General features: G+C 53.1%; 2 protein-coding genes across 4 annotated transcripts in view; one reads left to right on the forward strand and one right to left on the reverse strand.

Annotated features, from left to right (window-relative positions):
• The window catches only part of LOC111143719 (ring finger protein 220), a 226,465-nt gene extending 221,922 nt beyond the window's left edge, over positions 1–4,543 (forward strand). Inside the window, exons 13-15 of the mRNA XM_022497546.1 lie at positions 2,406–2,514; positions 2,659–2,733; positions 3,503–4,543. Coding sequence (XP_022353254.1) covers positions 2,406–2,514; positions 2,659–2,733; positions 3,503–3,574 — 256 coding nt within the window. The 3' untranslated portion in view covers positions 3,575–4,543. The remainder of the gene's footprint in view (positions 1–2,405; positions 2,515–2,658; positions 2,734–3,502) is intronic.
• Positions 4,544–4,615: 72 nt separating this feature from the next.
• Positions 4,616–19,619, reverse strand: part of LOC111143720 (transmembrane protein 53) — a 25,893-nt gene continuing 10,889 nt past the window's right edge. Inside the window, exons 2-3 of one of the 3 annotated variants that reach the window (XM_022497547.1) lie at positions 12,289–12,410; positions 4,616–7,488 (exon numbers count right to left, since the gene is read on the reverse strand). In XM_022497547.1, coding sequence (XP_022353255.1) covers positions 6,835–7,488; positions 12,289–12,410 — 776 coding nt within the window. In that variant the 3' untranslated portion in view covers positions 4,616–6,834. The remainder of the gene's footprint in view (positions 7,489–12,288; positions 12,411–19,619) is intronic. The other 2 variants (XM_022497549.1, XM_022497548.1) reach the window with 2 other exon arrangements.

Genomic DNA, 19,619 nt, shown 5'->3' on the forward strand with positions numbered 1-19,619 from the left:
GCCTTTCTAGCTCTAATTCTTCTGATACAGAGTTTGAGAGTGCTCTGCTCTGGGCCTTTGTCCCCAGCTCCAGGCCTCAGGGTCCCAATTTTTGAAATAACTTCATAGGACCAGGCAAATGCCCAGCCTGGTCCTTAGAAAGGGAGCACAGCTACCTTGTCTCCTTGGCAGATATTCACCAACAGTCCAGATGAGAATGGCACATGTGGCATTGGACAGAATGCCAGGGGAAGAGCCGTGCTGGCATGTGTAAGGGTCAAGGGGCTGATGAAGGCTTCCAGATCTGGAAAGTTGAGTGGACACTTGCAGCATCAGCCAGTGTCAGAGGAGCCGGAGTCATTCCCTTCGCAGCTTCCATGGATAGAGGCAGGGTAGAGAGAGCCGTGGACCCATGGAGTAATGGATTGAGGGCATCCCTGACACAAGGACACAACACCAAGACTTCCTCTTCTTTGTTGCTGCTGGTGCCCTAAGAGAGGAAGGTTAGAGATCAAAGTCTGTTGCTGCCCATGGAATGTCACCCACCGTCCTCCCCATGCCCCCAATATCATCTAATGCCAGTACCACCTGTAAGCTTTCCGGCTTTCTGCGCCAGTTGTCTGTTCCAAGCCGGCCGAACGGGCCATCCTTGGAGAACGTCTCTGCCCACACAGCGCCACACTTGTGATTCCCCTCAGACTGGTCCCTCTTACCACCCTCCTCTGGTGGGCCCAGCAACTTTCTGTTGCCTGTGAGATCAGCTTCACTTTCAGATTGTGGCCTCCAGAGTCTCCCCTGATATGATCTTCCACTTTCCCCACGTTAGCACTTACCCATGGGTGAGCCTTACGGCCACATGGACCTCTTGCCCTTTGTTGGTCCTGGTCCCTGGGCCTGGAGACCCTGCTCCTCCTGGATATTGTCAGTGTTGTAATGTTAGTCACAAAGTGGTCGGTGGATCACAGCAACAATCTGGGGTTTGAATCCCAGCTCCCCCACTCTGTGTGAACCATAGGCAAGCTACTTCATGTTCCTCTGCTGCTTTAGTTTCTTCATATATAAAATGGGAATATTACAATCTCCTCGTGGGGTTTTTGTGAGGTGTAAATAAAATAATAATTTTCAATCCCTCAGTACAATCGCTGGCATTTAGTAAGCACTTAACAAATTTTGGCTCTTTTATTTGTGTTATCATCATTATTATTCCCTAAGGCCCATCTCTAGTAGCATCTTTTCTGCTCCTCCAGGCAGCATTCTTCTTCTGTGAGCTCCTCTAGGTTCTGTTCACTTGTTTCAGAAGGGGTGGGAGGGATCACCCCACTCCTTCAGCTAGTCCTAGCTCTTCACTGTTCAGTACTGCAGCTCAAAGAGCCTTCCAGAAGTTACAGGGACTTTCATGGGCAGAGCTTGAACAGCAGGTGAGGGCTCTCAGGGCATCTGATGTGCCCAGGAAGGAACAACAAGGAGCCCTTGAGGTAGGGCGGGCCAGTGGCCCAGGACCTGGATTCTGTGGGACTTGTGCAGTCCCCACACCTCTTACTCTGGGGGTGAGACTGGCTTTTGGGTCAACAAACATTTACTCACACTCCCGTGCCCGCCATGGGCTAATGTCCGTAGTCAGTACTGGTGGTGTGAGCAGCCTGCCATTGGGAGACTGCATCTTGCCCAGGAGACAGGGACGTTTGCAGTTGCACTGCTGTGGTGCGGTCCGCCGCAGGGTGCCAGAGAGCACGGGAGACCAGCCACCCACGGTGGGGCTGGCAGGAGGTGCGGTGGGCCAGAGGAAGCAGGAAGTGCTGCCAGAGGCCAGGGGCGTGAAAAATGGTGCTGGGTGTGGGAAGCTTCAGTTTGGTGTGGATGGAGCATCACGTGCGGCGGGGTGCTGAGGGATATGGGCCGGGGCTAGGCCAAGGAGTCCCTGTTCAGCTTCCAAGGAGTTTGATAGAGCTGTATTCTGAGGGAAACATTGAAATGTTAAAGTAGAAATGGTCAAATCTGTAAAATTCTAGGTGCTGAGAGAATGGAATGAAGGATCTGGAGGCAGAGGGGCCATTCAGGTCAGCAGAGGAATTGTAGGAGAAACCATGAGGGCCTGGACCAGAGGTAGCAGTGGACACACTACCGAGATACTAGAAACTAGATGACAGATTGTAGGTGTCGAGGGTGACTGGGAAGGAATGGTTTGAGAATGGTTCCGAGGTATCTGGTTTGGAAATTCACCGAGATGGAGGTGGAGGAACAAGGAGGGTGAAGAGTTTAATTTGAGAAAGAGGAGTTTGCAGATAGAGGCTTTCAGCAGGTGGGGGGCAGGGACATGTGGGAGACATTTATATATATGCTTCTAGAATTCAAGGGAGGTGTGGGCTGGAGGTTCAGATTAGAGATGCCAGCCTGCTGCCTGCCCAACCAAGCCATCCTCTTTACAGAATCACCGAAGATTCAGCTGTGACCACGTTTGAGGCCCTGAAGGCTCGGGTCAGGGAACTTGAACGACAGCTATCCCGTGGGGACCGTTACAAATGCCTCATCTGTATGGTGAGAGAAAGGGAACCTGGGATGCCTCTGGTCAGGCTTCAGTGCCCTCTGGGGGTTGGAAAGGGCCTTTGCACTGTGATTTGAGCTCTTTAGAGGGTGGGCCAGCCTCAGAGTGACCCCTTCTCTAACCCCACTCCTCCCTAGGACTCCTACTCGATGCCCCTAACGTCCATCCAGTGTTGGCATGTGCACTGCGAGGAGTGCTGGCTACGGACCCTGGTGAGGTGGCATGTGGTTTGGGGAGTGGAGGGCGGTCTCCAGTGCTGCCCACACGTCCATGCTTATTCTTGAGCCTGCTTGAGGGGAGGGTGGTGCGAGGGGCAGGGGAGAGCATGAGAATCGAACACAGCAGCAGGAAGCCAGGATATTCACCCCCCCAGACTCGCCCCCTCATTCTCTCCTCCCCCATCAGGTTTATTCTCTCCCTCAAAAAAAAAAATTCTCTCCCTCCATGGGTTTGCTGCCTGCTCCCCTCCCCCTGCCCACCCCCAAGGCCCCCTCTATCACATATACTGGTGAGATCCCGGGTCAGGAGGAGGCTGGTTGTGGGTAAGCAGGACCAGGGCCTCAGCCCCTCCCCCTGCCATTACTAGGCTCCTTCTGCTCCTGCCCCTGTTCTTCGCTCCTGAGCAGCCATTAAAATGTCGCCCGGAGACAGCAATAAAAGGCCCGGACGTGGGCTCTGTGTCCTGATCAAAGGCCGCATGTAATCTCGTTAGGGCCGCCGCAGCCACAGCTGGACCCAGCCTTGTTCTCATTACCGGGGCTCCCGCTGCGGGGCTGGCCAGGCGGTTTGATCCTGGCGTTCCCCCAGCACAGGAGTGAGCCTGCCTGCTCGCAGAGGCCGCCTGTGCATCCCCAGCCCGGGCTGGCAGGACCAAGGTGCCAGCACACACAGCCGCAGGAGACGTGGCTGCAGGCCCAGGTGCTCTCACCAGCAAACAAGCGGCGTAGTGTGTGACCAGAGCCCTCCCTATTCTCCCTGCAGGGTGCCAAGAAGCTCTGCCCTCAGTGCAACACCATCACAGCGCCCGGAGACCTGCGGAGAATCTACTTGTGAGCTAGCCGCCCCCGGCGGCCCTTGCTGCGAGCAGCCCCACCTGCCCGCCTCTGTGACGTGACCCTCCCCCTTGTACATACTTGCACACAGGTTCCCCATGTACATACATGCGCGCGCACACATACGCGTGTGTGCACACATGCACACGCGCGCACACACACACACACACACACACACACACAGGACTCTGGAGCCAGAGTGGAGGCTGAGGCCCAGGCCCTGCCTGCTGGCTGCTACCAAGCCTGGGACCATACCTATTCCAGGTTCTGTTCCCAGGGTGGGGCAAGGAGTTGGAGGTAAGGGGGAGTAGTGGGGCAAGGCTCCTGAGATCTAGCCCCCAGACGGACAGACGGACAGACAGACATGCAAACGCCAGACTGAAGCACATGTAATATAGACTGTGTATGTTTACAATGTTGTGTATAAATGGGACAACTCCTCGCCCTCCACTCCGTCCCCTCCCCTTTGGTTGTATGATTTTCTTCTTTTTTTAAGAACACCTGGGAGCAGTGCCCCCTTCCGGGCTGGCTGGGGGCTCGGCCCATCCACCTTTCAGGGCGCCTGCCTCTCTCTCCCCCATGGCATCCCTTTCCCTCTCCTATGTGCTCGGTGTTCAGTGGTGTATATTTCTTCCCCCAGATATGGGGTACATGCCCCAAGGGACACGATCCTCTTCTTAGTCTTAGCTCCTGGGGCTCTTTATAAGGAGTTGGGAGAGGGGGGAGACACAGGAAATGGGAACCGAGCTGAAGCAGGGGCTGAGATGGGGGCTGGATGAGTGTGCTCCTGGCTGCCAGCCTTCTGCCAAGAAGCATTCCTGGGATTAGAACTGTTCCCAGGGAAAGTGGTCTCCCCCGCCCCTCCCCTGGGCCCCATGGTGTGATGCTGTGTCTGTATATTCTATACAAAGGTACTTGTCCTTTCCCTTTGTAAACTACATTTGACATGGATTAAACCATATAAACAGCTGCTGCCTGTGTGTGTGAAGGGCTAGCTGATGGGGCAGTGTGGACAGAAGCAGGTAAGGGGTTAACTCCAGCATTGTGGGGCACAGGACTTGGATGTGGGTGTGCAAAGCAGTGCAGGTTTGGTCTGCTCAGGGGGCCCCTGGAGCGCTCTGTCAGGAGTGGGGGTGGGGCTGGGGACCCGCACTCCTGACTATTGATGGGTAGGGGCTCCAGGTTAATTCCTTATCGATGCAGAATCGTCAGCTCATTAATCACAGAAGAGGTCAGAGCTTGGGGGTACACAGCTCTATCCCCCAATCTAGAGCAAGAGCAGCTATAAGCTTAGGTAAAGACACAGACCCCAAGCCTCTATCTCTTTCTAGTCCCCCGAAATGAGCCAGGGACCAAAGTGACCATGGCAGCCACTGCGGCTTTTTTTATAGTGAGTGACCAACACCCCAGTGTAGCTACTGCCTAGATCCTCGGGTGGCCTCGGGAGAAAGCCCCAGTTGTCCAAGGTGGACTCTTGCAGCAGGGAACTGAAGCTGGGCAGCCAGCACTGAAGATGGCGTTTTATCAAATCGCCATCCCCAGAGCTGCCTGCCGCCAGGTAGTAATCTGCATCCTGGGTGCTCAGGCAGGTGCTTCAAGCTGCAGGTGAGTCCCGTCCTTTACACAGTGTCACGCACCAGGCTCATCCCCCATCTTCCCAAATCCCCCCACCTTAGACGCACCGACGTCTGGGGTGCCCTTGGTGTGTACTACGGAATAGGGTCCAGCCTGCCGCTCCTGCCTTCTGCACCCCGGTGACACGTCAACCTGTTTGGAGCTCAGGGAAGGCCCTGCCGAGCCCCAGGCCCAGCTTGATGGCACCGAATATCCCGAGTCCAAGAATCTTGGGGCCCAAGGTTCTAGGGAATGTATGCAGCCTGCCAGAAGAGAGCGGCCCCAGTGATGGCTAAGGTTTCAGAAAAATGGGTAATGCCCAGTTCCCATAGGGCTGGCTCCTTTCAGGCCTCAACTCTCCCCTCTCTTTGCCTTGGACTCCATAGGTCCCTGATGGCTGGTTACTCTCAACCCAGGTGGGGGGGGGGGCGCATATGCTCTCTAATAGGCCACATTAACCCTGAGTGAGGGCCTGAAGCCTACTCAGCTGTGGTATCCTTAAGCTTGGTCTTCTGGCCCAGGCAGCACTGCCACCTGTTGGCTATGGCTAGGAATGCAACCACACAGCATAGAGGAGCAGTGACCATGGTCCCAAGAGATTACAGAGGGCGGGCAAGATGCAGACTGAGCTCTGCTCTGGAGCCAGAGGGTCCGTCAGTCCTGAGAATATCAAGCGTCAGCTCCCACCCAGAGCCTGGCCAGCCATCTCCTTCACTGCCTGTCAAACTTAAAAAGCCCGTCCCTGTCGCCCACCCAAGTCCCTTGAATGCCACAGTGAGCTCATTCAGTCAGCATGTTTATTGAATACCTACTATGTGCCAGCATTGTGCAGCAGGGACTTAAAGAACAGGAGAAGGTAGAGAACTCGGGCTGAAGCCACCTCTCCAGCCTGGAGATGATCCAAGTGGGTCTCTCAAGGAGATGAAGGAGTCCTCGCCCCGGCTCTGGTCTCCAGGGCTACCAACTTCGCTTGTCCCAGGTCCTGTATGGCACCACTGTCTTCCTACTCCTCACTCCAGCTGCCTGTCAGATACCCTGCAGCCTTCCTGGACCAAAAGCTTCCCAGCAAAGCGTTGTGGACCCCGGCAGGCCTACCACCTGCACGTCCTCAGATCCCCTCTCTCCAGCGGTGAGGTGAGAGAAGTCTCTCTACATCAACTACCAAGTGGGGTCTATGCGGATGGCGCGTCATGCTGTAGGGCTTGGGAGCAGAAATCCTAGCCCGTGCACCAGCCTGACCCTGTCCTCTGGCACCACTACTCAAAGCTCACCTGCCTTTCAAGAAGTTAAAGATCAACGCTGGGGCTCCTCAACAGCCCAACCTTCCCCACTCTGTGAGCCCTACCCGGCCTAAGAGCTCCAGGCGACCGCAGCCTGACCCATGCCTGTCCAAACACGGCCAGGGCAAGATTCCCGTGGAAACCTGTCTGGGCACTCCCACCCCTAGGATCCTGGGAGAAACCATTCCCGGGGCAGAGGCTACTGGAATTCAGTGAGAGTTCTCTCCTCGTGGGACCACAGAGTCCCAAAGGGCTGTCACGGAGCTGAAGCAGGAGAGGACCCCGCCGCCCACGGACAGAGGTTGTGGGGAGGTGTGGGGCGTTTATTTCTAAAGCAGAGAGGAGTTGGGTGAGGGGGGCAAGGAGCTCAGCAGTGGACACAGCTGCGCATGAAGTCGACGCAGAGGCTGGTGTAGTAAGTAGGGTAATCACGGAGGTGGCTGACATGCGCAGATGACACAAAGTCCACGGAGCGCACGAGGACCTGGTGCGCCAGGCGTGCCTCCACCATGCGTTCCACGTCCCTGGCCAGGACCACCTCGTCAGCCCTGGAGTAGAGGTAGAGCTCAGGCCAGCGAGAGGCCGCATCAAGTAGCCTGTCATAGAAGTGGGTATGGAAGAGGGCCGTGAGGGGGGCGAGCAGGACATGGAACAGGACTGCCACCAGGGCGAAGGCCGCCAGGAGCAGCAGGCGCAGCACAGCAGGCCGGTGCTCCAGGACGGCCGCCAGGGCCCGCAGAGCCCCCAGCACGTTGCTGTCACCGGGGCCGCTGTCAAAGATGGTGCCCACCACACGCAGGTGGCAGAAGCGCCGATGGGTCTGCAGGAGCTCCAGCACGTATCGGTAGAGCATGACGCCGGCATTGCTGAAGACATGGAAGAGCAGGGGCTCCTTCTCCACCTCGTAATCAAAGAGGAGCTCAAGCAGCTTCTGGGCCAAAACACGAAGTGAAGGGATGCCCAGGGACTCGGAGAAGAAGACCATGTGCCACGGGGCTGTGTATCTGATCACGATGCAGCCCTGGGGAAAGGAGAGAGGCCAGGTCGGTCCTCAGGGATGGGGGTAGGGTGTGGGTGGGGAAGAGGGGAGTCCAAGCTAGGGTCAGAGATGTCCCACAGCTCTGACTGCTGGGGGCCCATAAGCCTACAGGTGCTCCAGGCACCAGCTCACCGCTCACAGACACCAGGGCCTTCCAGATTGCAAGGTACACTCGAGGCCCAGTTGCGGAATAATCACTTCATGCTGGCCACAGCCACTCAGCCTGGCACGGTCTGTAAGGCCGGGAGCCATCTCTGGCCCGTGCCCTGTCTCTCTCCCACCTTCCCCCTTGCACCTCATCTGCTCAACTCTGGCATATTTAAGGCCTCACTGCTTGGCCACACCTGGCTGCAGTGACTCTGCTCTGCGCCATCCCCACCCTCCCAGACACAAGGCGCTGCCCCCATAAAATCGGACACCACAGATGCAGCCTGCATGCCCCAGCCTTGACCACCAGAGGCCACTCGTGAGCTGGACCCACATCAAGTCCATCTCTGGTGTCTGAGAGCAGAGTCCGTGCTCTCTGGCACAGGGGCCTGGCACCCCAATTTCTCTGGTTCTAAGGCCTGGGATCGCTCCTCCCACTCACCTTGAAATTCCAAATATAATAAACACTGTTCCTCAAATTCTAAAATCTGAGCCAATTTTATGTACCCCTCCATGCCTGGGTCAAGCGTGCCTCAAAATTTCCAGACAGATCCTCTCCTGTGTCAGTTTAAAAAGGCAGCTAATGCCATGTGCCTGAATGCTAATCCCCTCTCACTGTCCTGCTCAAGAGACAGAGGGCCCTCTATCAGCAGAATCTGAGTTAGGCGGGTTCTGGGGTCACACAGGTCTGGCTTTGATTCCTGGCACCACTGTTAACAGTAGGGGCGAAGAGCAAATTGCATCACCGTCCTGGGCCTGTGCCTTCTGTAAACTGGGATAACGTCTGCCTCGTTGGGCTATGGTGAAGACCGAATGAAAACACACACCTCAAGTGCCCCAAACAGCACCCTGCACAAAGTCAACCAACAGTAGTAGCCATCAGTGGCGGCAGGAGTAATAATGAGAACAGCCTTGAGTGACCCAGAGTGAAACCAAATGGTCAGCTGACATAACCCTGCCATCAGCCCCCTCACTGCTCCCCTGTCCCTGACTCCAGTCTGACACCTGTCCCCAGCTCCTCCTGGCACTATTCTCACTGGGGCCCTGGCATGCCGAAGCCCCCCTCCCCAGACTCTGCAGAGGGGCCAGTGATGCCACCTGGCCGGTCGGGATCTGGGGAGAGTTCATAAAATGCTCTGTTCTCGCTTCCCAGTGGGACTTGAAAGATCTTCGCCCCAACCCTCCCCAACCAAGCCACAGCATTTCCCACAAATGCAAACACACTCCCACATCACACGGCCGCACACGCAACTGCGAGAACCCAGCAAAAGCCCACCCATTTCATATCCCACAGACACAGACGCATGCGGCACCCACCACTCACTCATGTGCACCCGCCACACCATATGTAAGTACACAACAAAGCCACAGCCGGCAAGACACACCCGCGTGCACACATACCACTGGCAGGTACACAGTGAGATGCTACACTCTCTTCAAGAATACACACACACATGGGCGCCTGGGTGGCTCAGTGGGTTAAGCTGCTGCCTTCGGCTCAGGTCATGATCTCAGGGTCCTGGGATCGAGTCCCGCATCGGGCTCTCTGCTCAGCAGGGAGCCTGCTTCCCTCTCTCTCTCTCTGCCTGCCTCTCTGTCTACTTGTGATCTCTCTTTGTCAAATAAATAAATAAAATCTTTAAAAAAAAAAAAAAAGAATACACACACACACACACACACACTCCTGACCGGGAGCATTCACATGGAGACATAAACAGCAATTCCTGTCAACACACCATCTATGAGGATATAACACGGTGTGTGCCCTCCAACCCCGCGTCACCTATGAGGGCACATGCGGAACATACCCTCTGGGGCCCCAGCACTCCCAGGGAAGGGCACATGTGTGCCCAGCTTCCCAGTGCCTGCAGGTCTGGGCCTCATGTTGAGATTTCCCAGGTGCCCACATCTTTGCTGCCACCTCCCCAGTCAGAAGCTCCTAGAAGTCCCTGCTGGTCACATCCCAGTTTCTCCCCCACCCCCCAGCCAAGCGGATCTCCATCTCTGGGCACCCTCGAACCCATAGTCCTGCCATGGGTCTTTGCCTCCCTCTCCTGTATTTTCAGTCTCCTCCTCTATCTCTCTCAATTCCTGACAAACCAATATCATTTAAAACAATTTTTTTAAAGTCTCAGGGCACCCAGATGGCACAGTCGGTTAAGCATCTGCCTCTTGGTTTTGGCTCAGGTTGTGATCTCAAGGTCCCGAGACAGAGCCTCACATCTAGCTCTGCACTCAGCAGGGAGTCTGCTTAAGACTCTCCCTCCTCTCCCTCTGCCCCTTCCCCCTCCACCCCCCACATGCACACTGTCCCTCAAATAAAATTATTTTCTAAAAAGTGTCTGCCATTACACTGTGTTCCCCTCTAACTCTATCCCACCCTCTCGCCACCTTCCGAGACAATCTTTGACACCTGCCCTCTTCACCTCGTCCCCTCCCACTAACTTCCCTGCACTGTTCTCACCAAGGTCACCCGTGCTCTCCCAAATGGGCCAAATCACACAATGCCTCTTAGCACCCATCATACTTTCCTTCTAGCATGATTCGGGATCACACGCTCCTGGATATATTCTCTGGTAGCCCCATGCTGGGTGTAGAGATAACTTAAAAATAAATCTTAAAAAAAAAATAAAAGAGCCTTAAGGAACAAAGTAACTAGATCCAATGGATAATCTAGATTGGATCCTAGTTTGGGCCAATCAACTATAAAGGACATTTTGGGGACTGTAGAGCATCTGAATATGGACTGAGAACTCAAGGAGAAGAAAACAGATTAAGCAAGGTGGAGATCAGGATCTGAGAAAAAGCACGATGCAAAACAGTATATTGAAAAACTGGAATGCTTGGATGGCTCAGTCGGTTAGGCGTCTGCATTTGGCTCAGATCATGATCCTGGGGTCCTGGGATCAAGTCTCACATCATGTTTCTTGCTCAGCAGGGAGCCTTCTTCTCCCTCTGCCATTCTCTCCCTGCTTGTGCTCTCTCTCTCTCACAAATAAATAAAATCTTCTTAAAACAAAAAGTAAATGGGGCACCTGGGTGGCTCGGTCATTAAGCATCTGCTTTCGGCTTAGGTCATGATCCTGGGGTCCTGGGATTAAGCCCCACAATCGGGCTCCCTGCTCAGCTGCTGGGTTCCACAGGGAGCCTGCTTATCCCTCTGCCCCTCCCCTTTCCTGTGTTCCCTCTCTCTCGCTGTGTCTGTCTCTGTCAAATAAATAAATAAAATCTTTTTTTTTTTTAAGTATATTCAATAGATCTTGTTAGGTAAAGAAAAGTTACACACAGAGAAAAGCTGAAAGGATGGGCACAAATGAGTAAACAGAGGTCATCTCTAGGTGGTAGATCCAGTATTTTTACTTTCTTTTAAATAATCTAGTATCAGGAGTTTGGAGTTGGACCATTTTTTTCTCCACACGCATGCTGTCCTGACCCCCTTCCTTTCCCAGAGGAGCCCTCCGCCAGCCCTGCCAACTCAACCCTGCTGCCTTCCTTGGAATCTAACCCTACACCCTCCCCCCAGGCCCCCCTCCTCTCTTGACATTTGCCCTTTCCTTCATTCTCTGCTCTGGCCACACTCACCTATTCCTATTCTTCCACCTGCCCTCAGGGATCTTAATCCAATGGCGAAGCAGACAAACAAGCCTGGCCCAGTGAGTGGAATTCAGAAGTAGCTGAAACTACCCCCAACGCAAGGCTAGCAAGGCCATTCATAAAAGGCAACACCAAAGGACCAGCCTTGTTGGCTGGGGGAAGGCCTCAAGCTCAGAACAACATTTTGCCCCCAACCCTTCTCCCACTCCAGGGCCATACCCCCTTCAGGCCCAGTGCAGACGGTGGTCAGTGGAGGGAGGCTGAGGCGAGGGGCTGGGGGTACTGGCTGACCACTGGAGATCCCCACTCCTCCTCGGCCCAGGGCTTCCAGGTGGCAATGAGGGCTGTCCCCACTGGCGTCTCTCTGCTGAGGAGGGCAGGGCCAGGCCAGAAGCCACAGATGTAAAAGAGGCTTCCAAAATATAACCAGGCCCTCCTAGGGCTCTCTCCAATTACCATAAGCTCTACATCCAACTCTTGGGGTAGCCTAAGAAGAAGCCAAAAGACCTCCAGGCTGAATCTCTTTTCCAAGAGGCTCTCCTGCCACGGGAATGTGAAGGTGCCATGTCAACCCCAAGACAGAAACTCACCTGGTCAGAAAATGGAGAATATCCTGGGGGTACTCACTGTGCCCCACACTCTCAGCCCAGGCTCTTGCTGCCCATCTGGGCAACAACAGACTTGAGGTCTGGGCCGACTCCACAGCTGGGAGAGGTCTGGGCTGACTCCACAGCTGGAAGCACATTGGGGCTGGGCTGCCCACCACGGGGTTTAGGGAGGAAGGAAGAGGAAGCAGGTCAGGGGGCTGAAGGAGACAGACCCGGCCACAGAGCTGGCAGCAAAGGAGGGAAAATCCTGCCAGAGACCCTATGACCCCAGCGTCTTCCTCATAGGCTGTTCTCAGTACCAGGCCTGTCACATTGGTGCTCAGCAGTCGCTGCAGCCCAGAGATGAGGGCAGCCAAGGCTGAGCTCGCCACAGAGAGGCCACAGGTGGCAGTGCCCCCCCAGGGCACGGTGTCCACAAGCCTGCAGTACTCACCCTTTTGTGGTAGATGGCGCTGTACTTGGCAAGGTTCTTGTCCGTACAGCCACCCCAGCCCAAGAGAATCACCAAAGGCTGTCGCGTCCCCGCCTCCTTCCCGCCTTGGTTGGGGCTGTTCTCTGAAACAGAGACATGGGGGGACTGTCAGCACTAGAGGTGGCACACGGGGTGAGGATGACTGGCCAATCCAGAGCCAATCTAGCTGCAGGCAGGGAAGCAATGGATGCCAGACCTTGGCATATCCTGCCAGCGCCTGCGCCTCAGGTCCCCACAGGGCTCCCTCCTCTATCCCGCCTCAAGTGGCATTTAGGCCTCTCAGGAGGCAATGCAGGGTCACTGGAAAAACCCACATGAGGGCACCTTTCTTTCGTAACTCAAAGACATAGCCCAGGTGAGAAAAGTGAGAACTTCCTCCATGCAATGTCACTTTCTAATCCAGAGGTCAGCAAACTACAAGCCATGGGCCAAATGTGGCCCATGCTCTAGTTTTGTATGAACCGCACACTAAAAAGAATAATGGTTTTTATATTTTTAAATGGTTAAAAAAAATCAAAAGAACTAATATTCTGTGACACATGAAAGTTATATGAAATTTAAGTTTGATCGTCTACAAGAAAGTTTTATTGGAACACAGCCATGCTCATTCATTTACTTCCTGTGTGTAGCTGCTTTCATGTTGAAACAGCAGAGATGAGTCATGGCAACAGGGACCCTATGGTTCGCAAAGCCTAAAATACTTATGGCCCTTTACAGAAAAAGTTTGCCAGCCCTATTCTAATTTCACAAGCAGTTAGAAGAAGGAGATCTTAAAAGGAGAAAAGGATGGGACAGTGCCAACGGGGAGGTAGAGCAGACAGACTCTGCGGGACCACATTAAACCACCCACCCTCTCCTGCCAGAGAATAATCATCGCCATATTTGCCAAGACTTAACGCTCATAACAACACTGCAAGGAATATTATTGAAGATGACGACACTGCGGCACAGAGTGGTTAAGTTACTGGCCTAAGGTCACCCAGGAAGTGTACAGCTGGGAATCTGGCCCCTGCTCCCCATCCTAACTAACCCACTTGAGATGTTCTGTGCCACCGGCACTGTCCGCAACTAGAAGCAATGTCTCCTTCAGTGATGTGCCAAGGCACAAGCCAGCTGCTTCCTCCATGGCTACTTTCCCAGAAGCTTCCCTGCAGCCTTGTTTGATCAAACCTCATCCCATTTCCCCCGCCAAGTAAGAACCCACGCACTCAGGGGGACTTCAGTGCCAGGACTGTCCCCTCCTAGTTATCTGCCCTCCGACAAGGGCCAGGGTGTGCCCTTCCCAGTATCAAGCCCCTTGTCTCCGCTCAGCGGCCACCTCGAGATTTATGGATGCTGGTGGTGACCTGGCAACAGTAAATTTCAAGGCTAGTTAAGAGGATGGTAAATATAAATCACTAACCTTTGGACAAAAGGAAGACAACAATTTCCTGTGGAAATTAACATGATTGAAAAGTTCAATGTTCCTGCTCTCCAGCAGTGGTGACTCTGGCCTTCAGAGATTAATGGCCTGCCCCCAGGGGCATCCCAGGCTGGGCTGCAACTCAGCCTGGAGCAGGAGCTGCCCGTGCTCCTCAGTGCCAGCACTCCCAGGCTCCCCTTATCCCTGCCTGGCCCCGGGGGGAGGGAGCTGGTCCCACAGATCTAACTCAGGCCACTCCAAACATTTGCACCACCTTTCCCGGCTTGGTGTCCCCATCCCCTGCTAGGGCAGCTCTTCGGCTGTCCTGGCCCTTCTGGCAGAAAGGCATCTAGGCCTCCCTGGGGCCCTAGCCCACCCTGCTGAGGATGACTGCCCCTGAAGCTTGGGCTGCAGCAGCCTCAGGGGTAGCCATCAACAGCCACCCACTTGGATCTGCCTTTGAACCATGAGATCCAGGAACTCGATTCCTGAGACCTGCCCCAGGGAGGCTCTCTGACCACCGTGCAGCTTAGTGAGCACAGTCTCCCCTCCCCCCGCCTGCAGTGGTCCCCTCCTGGGCCACCACCAAGACACAGCAAAAGGCTTCAGCATTTATCTCCAACCCAGAGAAGGCAGCCAAGGGACGCCACACCCCCTGGCGGCCTCCGGAAGTTAAGGTCAGCCTGCACGGGCCCTGATGGTGCATTCCCGGTTGGGGAAGGTTCGAACAGCTTCTGCAGACCCTCTGACCTGCCCCTGCACATGAAACTCCCTTCTGCTCCACCAGGTTTTACAGGTGCCCAGGCTTCACCAACTCGGGGAGGAATGACTCTTCCCCAGAGAGGCATTTCCACGAAGAAACTCTCAGAATATGGACACCCTGAACACACCGCCCACTCCCAGAGCCCAGCCTTTCGGTACTGCTCATCATGGGCGGGAACACGTCCCTCCATTCAAGCCAGGCACTCAAGGCGGCCCCTGAGCCACAGCTGCTCTTCCTGCCCATGGGAATCTCCCATTCCCCCCACACAATCTCATCCCGGGGCCCCACTCTCTCTACTTATTCCTAACTTCAGCCCTCATCCTCACCTCCTCCCGGAGCCGTGCTGCCTGCTCTGATTCTAGATTTCAAGTGCTATAACCAGGAAAATCCAAGGTGCTCTGGCAATGAGGCTGAGAGTGCTGGTGACTGGGAAGGCCCCCCAGAGGAAGACACACGTGCTGGGCTGCCCTGGAGGCCCAGTACAAACACACCAGGTGGAGAGAGGCCATGGGTGTGGGCAGGAGGCTCTGGAGATGCTGGGGTTGGTGAGGCCCAGCAAGCAGTCCTGGGGGCTCAAAGCCGGGGAGAGGAGCGACAGTGGTTGCGAGAGCTGCTGAGAGTGGCACTGGGGTCCCATCCTGCAGGGCCTTTCAAGCCATGCGTAGGAGTTGGGATTTTATTCCAAGAGCAAAGGACGATTCTGGAATTGGGGAAGTGGCAGGATCCAATCTGGATTGATTAATGATTTGTAGGATGATTTAATGTCTGTCTCTCCCTTTAGCCAGCAGGCTCTGTAAAGGCAGGCGCTGAGCGTGGCGTGTTTATCACTCCATCCCCAGCGCCCAGCCCTGTAGCTGGCCCATTCAGGCACGCAGGAGAAACGTGCTGGAATGAACCTGGGGCTGCCAAGTGAAGGATGGATCCAAGGACAAGAAGCTAGCATTCTTCTTGATACCCACTGCCCTTTCCAGAGTAATACAAGTAATTGTTATGGCCACTGTTATTTATTGCCAAATCCAGATCACGATTCCTCCATCCTCTTATAAAAGCCCCTGTTCTTTCTGTGCTTATTCCACTGACCAGATCACCCGGTTCCCTCCTGTGGCTGACATCTCAGGGCCTCCTGAGATGCTGCCCCTTGGGGACAAGACTTGGGCTCTGGCTCTACCTCTCATTTATGTTCCAAGACTTCCCACGACTCAGTGCAGGCAATCAAATCCACTTCCTAAGCCATCACAAACCTCTTGAAGTCCACATCTCCTTCCAGCTCTTTTCTCCCCCTTTCCCCATCACCAAGAAAAACATCGATGGTAACAGGGAAAAGAGCGTTTCGCCTCGAGCACTGTTCTGAGCCCTTTATGTGTCAATTCATCAAACTGTACAACGATCCCATGAACAATGTACTGTGATTATTCTCATTTTGCTGATGAACAACTTAAGGCACAGAGATAATGGATAACTGGCTCAAGGTCACACAACTAATAACCAGTGAAACTGGAATCCCAAACCAAGTGGTCTCGAAACCAGCTTGTAACCACTGCCCCAGCCGGCGCCCTGGGTAACAAAACCGAAGCCCCCAGGCTGAACCAAGTCTCTACCACCTAAGCTCCAAACGTGTACACATAGCTGTCTTTGCCCATCAACAGATCCACTCTGACCTCTTTCGCCTCCTCCTCGTCCTCAGGGACCACCCCCCCACAGCCAGAGCCCCCATATATGCTTCCTCATTGGGTCCTAAACCATCCTAGGAATTAGGTACTATTGTTCCCATTTCCCAGATGAGAAAACTAAAACACAGAGAGAGTAAGCCCCTCTCCCCAAGAACATGCAGCCAGGAAGTAGCAGAGCCAGCATCCATCTCTCTGGACCCCGGTGCCACCCCGCTCCCATCGCCACCCTGCTCCCATCTCCAGGACCTCGCATGTGCTCCTCACTCCCCGGCCCAGCATGCCGCCACTCCATGTTCATGCCTGGCTAATGCCCGCGTCATCGGCTGAGTCGGCTCACTGGTCACTTCCAGGAAGCCTCCCCCGAGGGCTCTGGCAACCCCTTTTTATCCCCCACCCCCAATCACCAGACTGGGCTAGACTCCGCTGGGATCGGGGAGGAGGCTGCAGTAACACGCAAGGCCAGGGAAGGCAAAGGCCTGAACCCCAACAGCGGAAGACAGGTAGGAAGGTGGGGGGAAAGGACAGGGACAAGAGTAGTTTTGGAACATGGATCAAAAATCTCAAAAGCACGGGACGCCTGGGTGGCTCAGTTGGTTGGACGACTGCCTTCGGCTCAGGTCATGATCCCGGAGTCCCGGGATCGAGTCCCACATCGGGCTCCTGGCTCCATGGGGAGTCTGCTTCTCCCTCTGACCTTCTCCTAGCTCATGCTCTCTCTCACTGTCTCTCTCTCAAATAAATAAATAAAATCTTTAAAAAAAAAAAATCTCAAAAGCATGCCATCTTTGACACAGCAATTCTAAGAAAGAAAAACGTTTAATCATATGGAAATATTTGGTAATACATGAAGCAAACTAGAGACACACACGTAAGAGCTAAAACCTTTAATAAAACCCTTCAAAGAAAACACAGGAGTAAATCTTTGTGGCCGCGCATTAAGCAAAGGTTTCTTGGATATGACCAAAAGTTCAAGGATTAAAAGAAAAAAAAAAAAAGATAAATTGGGATTTTGTCAAAATTCAAAATATTTGTACTTCAGAGGACACCATCAAAAAAGTGAAATGAGGGACGCCTGGGTGGCTCAGTTGGTTGGACGACTGCCTTCGGCTCAGGTCATGATCCCGGAGTCCTGGGATCGAGTCCCGCATCGGGCTCCCAGCTCCATGGGGAGTCTGCTTCTCCATCTGACCTTCTCCTTGCTCATGCTCTCTCTCACTGTCTCTCTCTCAAATAAATAAATAAAATCTTTAAAAAAAAAAGTGAAATGAGGGGTGCCTGGGTGGCTCAGTGGGTTAAAGCCTCTGCCTTCGGCTCGGGTCATGATCCCAGGGTCTTGGGATCGAATCCCGAGTTGGGCTCTCTGCTCAGCGGGGAGCCTGCTTCCCTTCCTCTCTCTCTGCCTGCTTCTCTGCCTACTTGTGATCTCTGTCTGTCAAGTAAATAAATAAAATCTTAAAAAAAAAAAAAGTGAAATGAACAACTCCCAGAACAGGAGGAGATATTTGTAAATAATATATCTGATAGGGGGTTTGTATCTGGCATATACCAAAAACTTCTCACAATTCAACAATAAAAAGACAACTCGATTAAGATGGGCAAAGGATTTGAATACACATTTCTCCAAAGAAAAGAGACGAATGATCAATGAGCACATGAAAAGATGTTCAACATCACAGTCCTTAAGGAAATGAAGATGAAAACTGCAGTGAGATCCCATGTTATACCCAGAAGGATGGCTATAATCAAAAAAAGTCAGGTAGTAACAAGTGTTGATGAGGGCGTGGAGAGATCAGACCCTCATACACTACGGGTGAGAACACAAAAAGGTGCATTTAGAAAGCATTTTGGCAGTTCCTAAGAAAAAAATTAACCATCAAGTTACCACAGGACCCAAGACGCCTGGATGGCTCAGTCAATTAAGCATCTGTTTTCGGCTCAGGGCATGATCCCAAGGTCCCTGGATGGAGTCCCACATCAGGTTCCCTGCTCAGCAGGGAGCCTGCTTCTCCCTCTGCCTGCTGCTCCCCCTGCTTGTACTTCTTTTTTTTTTTTTTTTAAGATTTTATGTATTTATTTGTCAGAGAGAGAGAGAGAACACAAGCAGGCATAGTGGCAGGCAGAGGCAGAGAGAGACGCAGGCTCCTTGCTGAGCAAGGAGCCAGATGTGGTACTCGATCCCAGGACCCTGGGATCATGACCCGAGCTGAAGGCAGCGGCTCAACCAACTGAGCCACCCAGGAATCCCCCCTGCTTGTGCTTCTATCTTTATCTCTCTCTCTCTAACAAATAAATACATAAAATCTAAAAAAAAACCCAGGACTCAGCACTTGTATTCCTGGGTAAACACACACCTAAGAGAAGTATAAGCATGTGTCCACACAAAAACCTGGACACAAATGTTCAGAGCCACAGATATTCACAAGAGCCACCAAACAGGAACAATCCAAATGCCTATCAGTAATATGGTATAGCCATACCATGAAATACTATTTGGTCATTAAAAAAAGCAATGACAGGGACACCTGGGTGGCTCAGTGGGTTAAAGCCTCTGCCTTCAGCTCAGGTCATGATCCCAGGGTCCTGGGATGGAGCCCTACATCGGGCTCTCTGCTCAGCAGGGAGCCTGCTTCCCCGATCTCTCTCTGCCTGCCTCTCTGCCTACTTGTGATCTCTGTCTGTCAAATAAATAAATAAAATCTTAAAAAAAAAAAAAAAAGCAATGATGTGCCAACACAGGCTGCAACATGGATCAACTTTGAAAATCTATGTTAAGTAGAAGAAGCCAGCCACAAGACTATATATCACATGATTCTATTTATATAAAATGTCCAAAATAGGTAGATCCACAGAGAAGTTGAGTAGTGGTTACAAGGAGCTAAAGGTGGGGGAGGGGGATGGGGCATGACTACTAATGGGTATACCTTTTCTTCTGAGGTGAGGGAAACTGTTCTGGAGTTAGTGGTGACGGTTGCACAATTCTGTGAATATACTAAAAAACAATACAAGCTTAAAAGGGTGAGATTTATGGTATATGAATTATAGTTCAATAATGCTCTTATTTTTAAAAATTAGTAATAATAGGGTTGCCTGGCTCACTCGGTCTGTAGAGCATGCAATTCTTTTTTTTTTTTTTTTTAAAGATTTTATTTATTTATTTAACAGACAGAGATCACAAGTAGGCAGAGAGGCAGACAGAGAGAGAGGAGGAAGCAGGCTCCCCGCTGAGCAGAGAGCCCGATGCGGGGCTTGATCCCAGGACCCTGGGATCATGACCTGAGCCGAAGGCAGAGGCTTTAACCCACTGAGCCACCCAGGTTCCCCAGAGCATGCAATTCTTGACCTCGATGTTTTAAGTTCAAGTCTCATGGTGGCTATAGAGATTACTTTAAAATCTTTTTAAAACTTAGTAATACATTGGGGCACCTGGGTGGCTCAGTGGGTTAAAGCCTCTGCCTTC

Source organism: Enhydra lutris, unplaced genomic scaffold (genome assembly GCF_002288905.1).
Source record: "Enhydra lutris kenyoni isolate GAN:26980312 unplaced genomic scaffold, ASM228890v2 scaffoldscaffold9, whole genome shotgun sequence".
NCBI classification, from domain to species: Eukaryota; Metazoa; Chordata; class Mammalia; order Carnivora; family Mustelidae; genus Enhydra; species Enhydra lutris.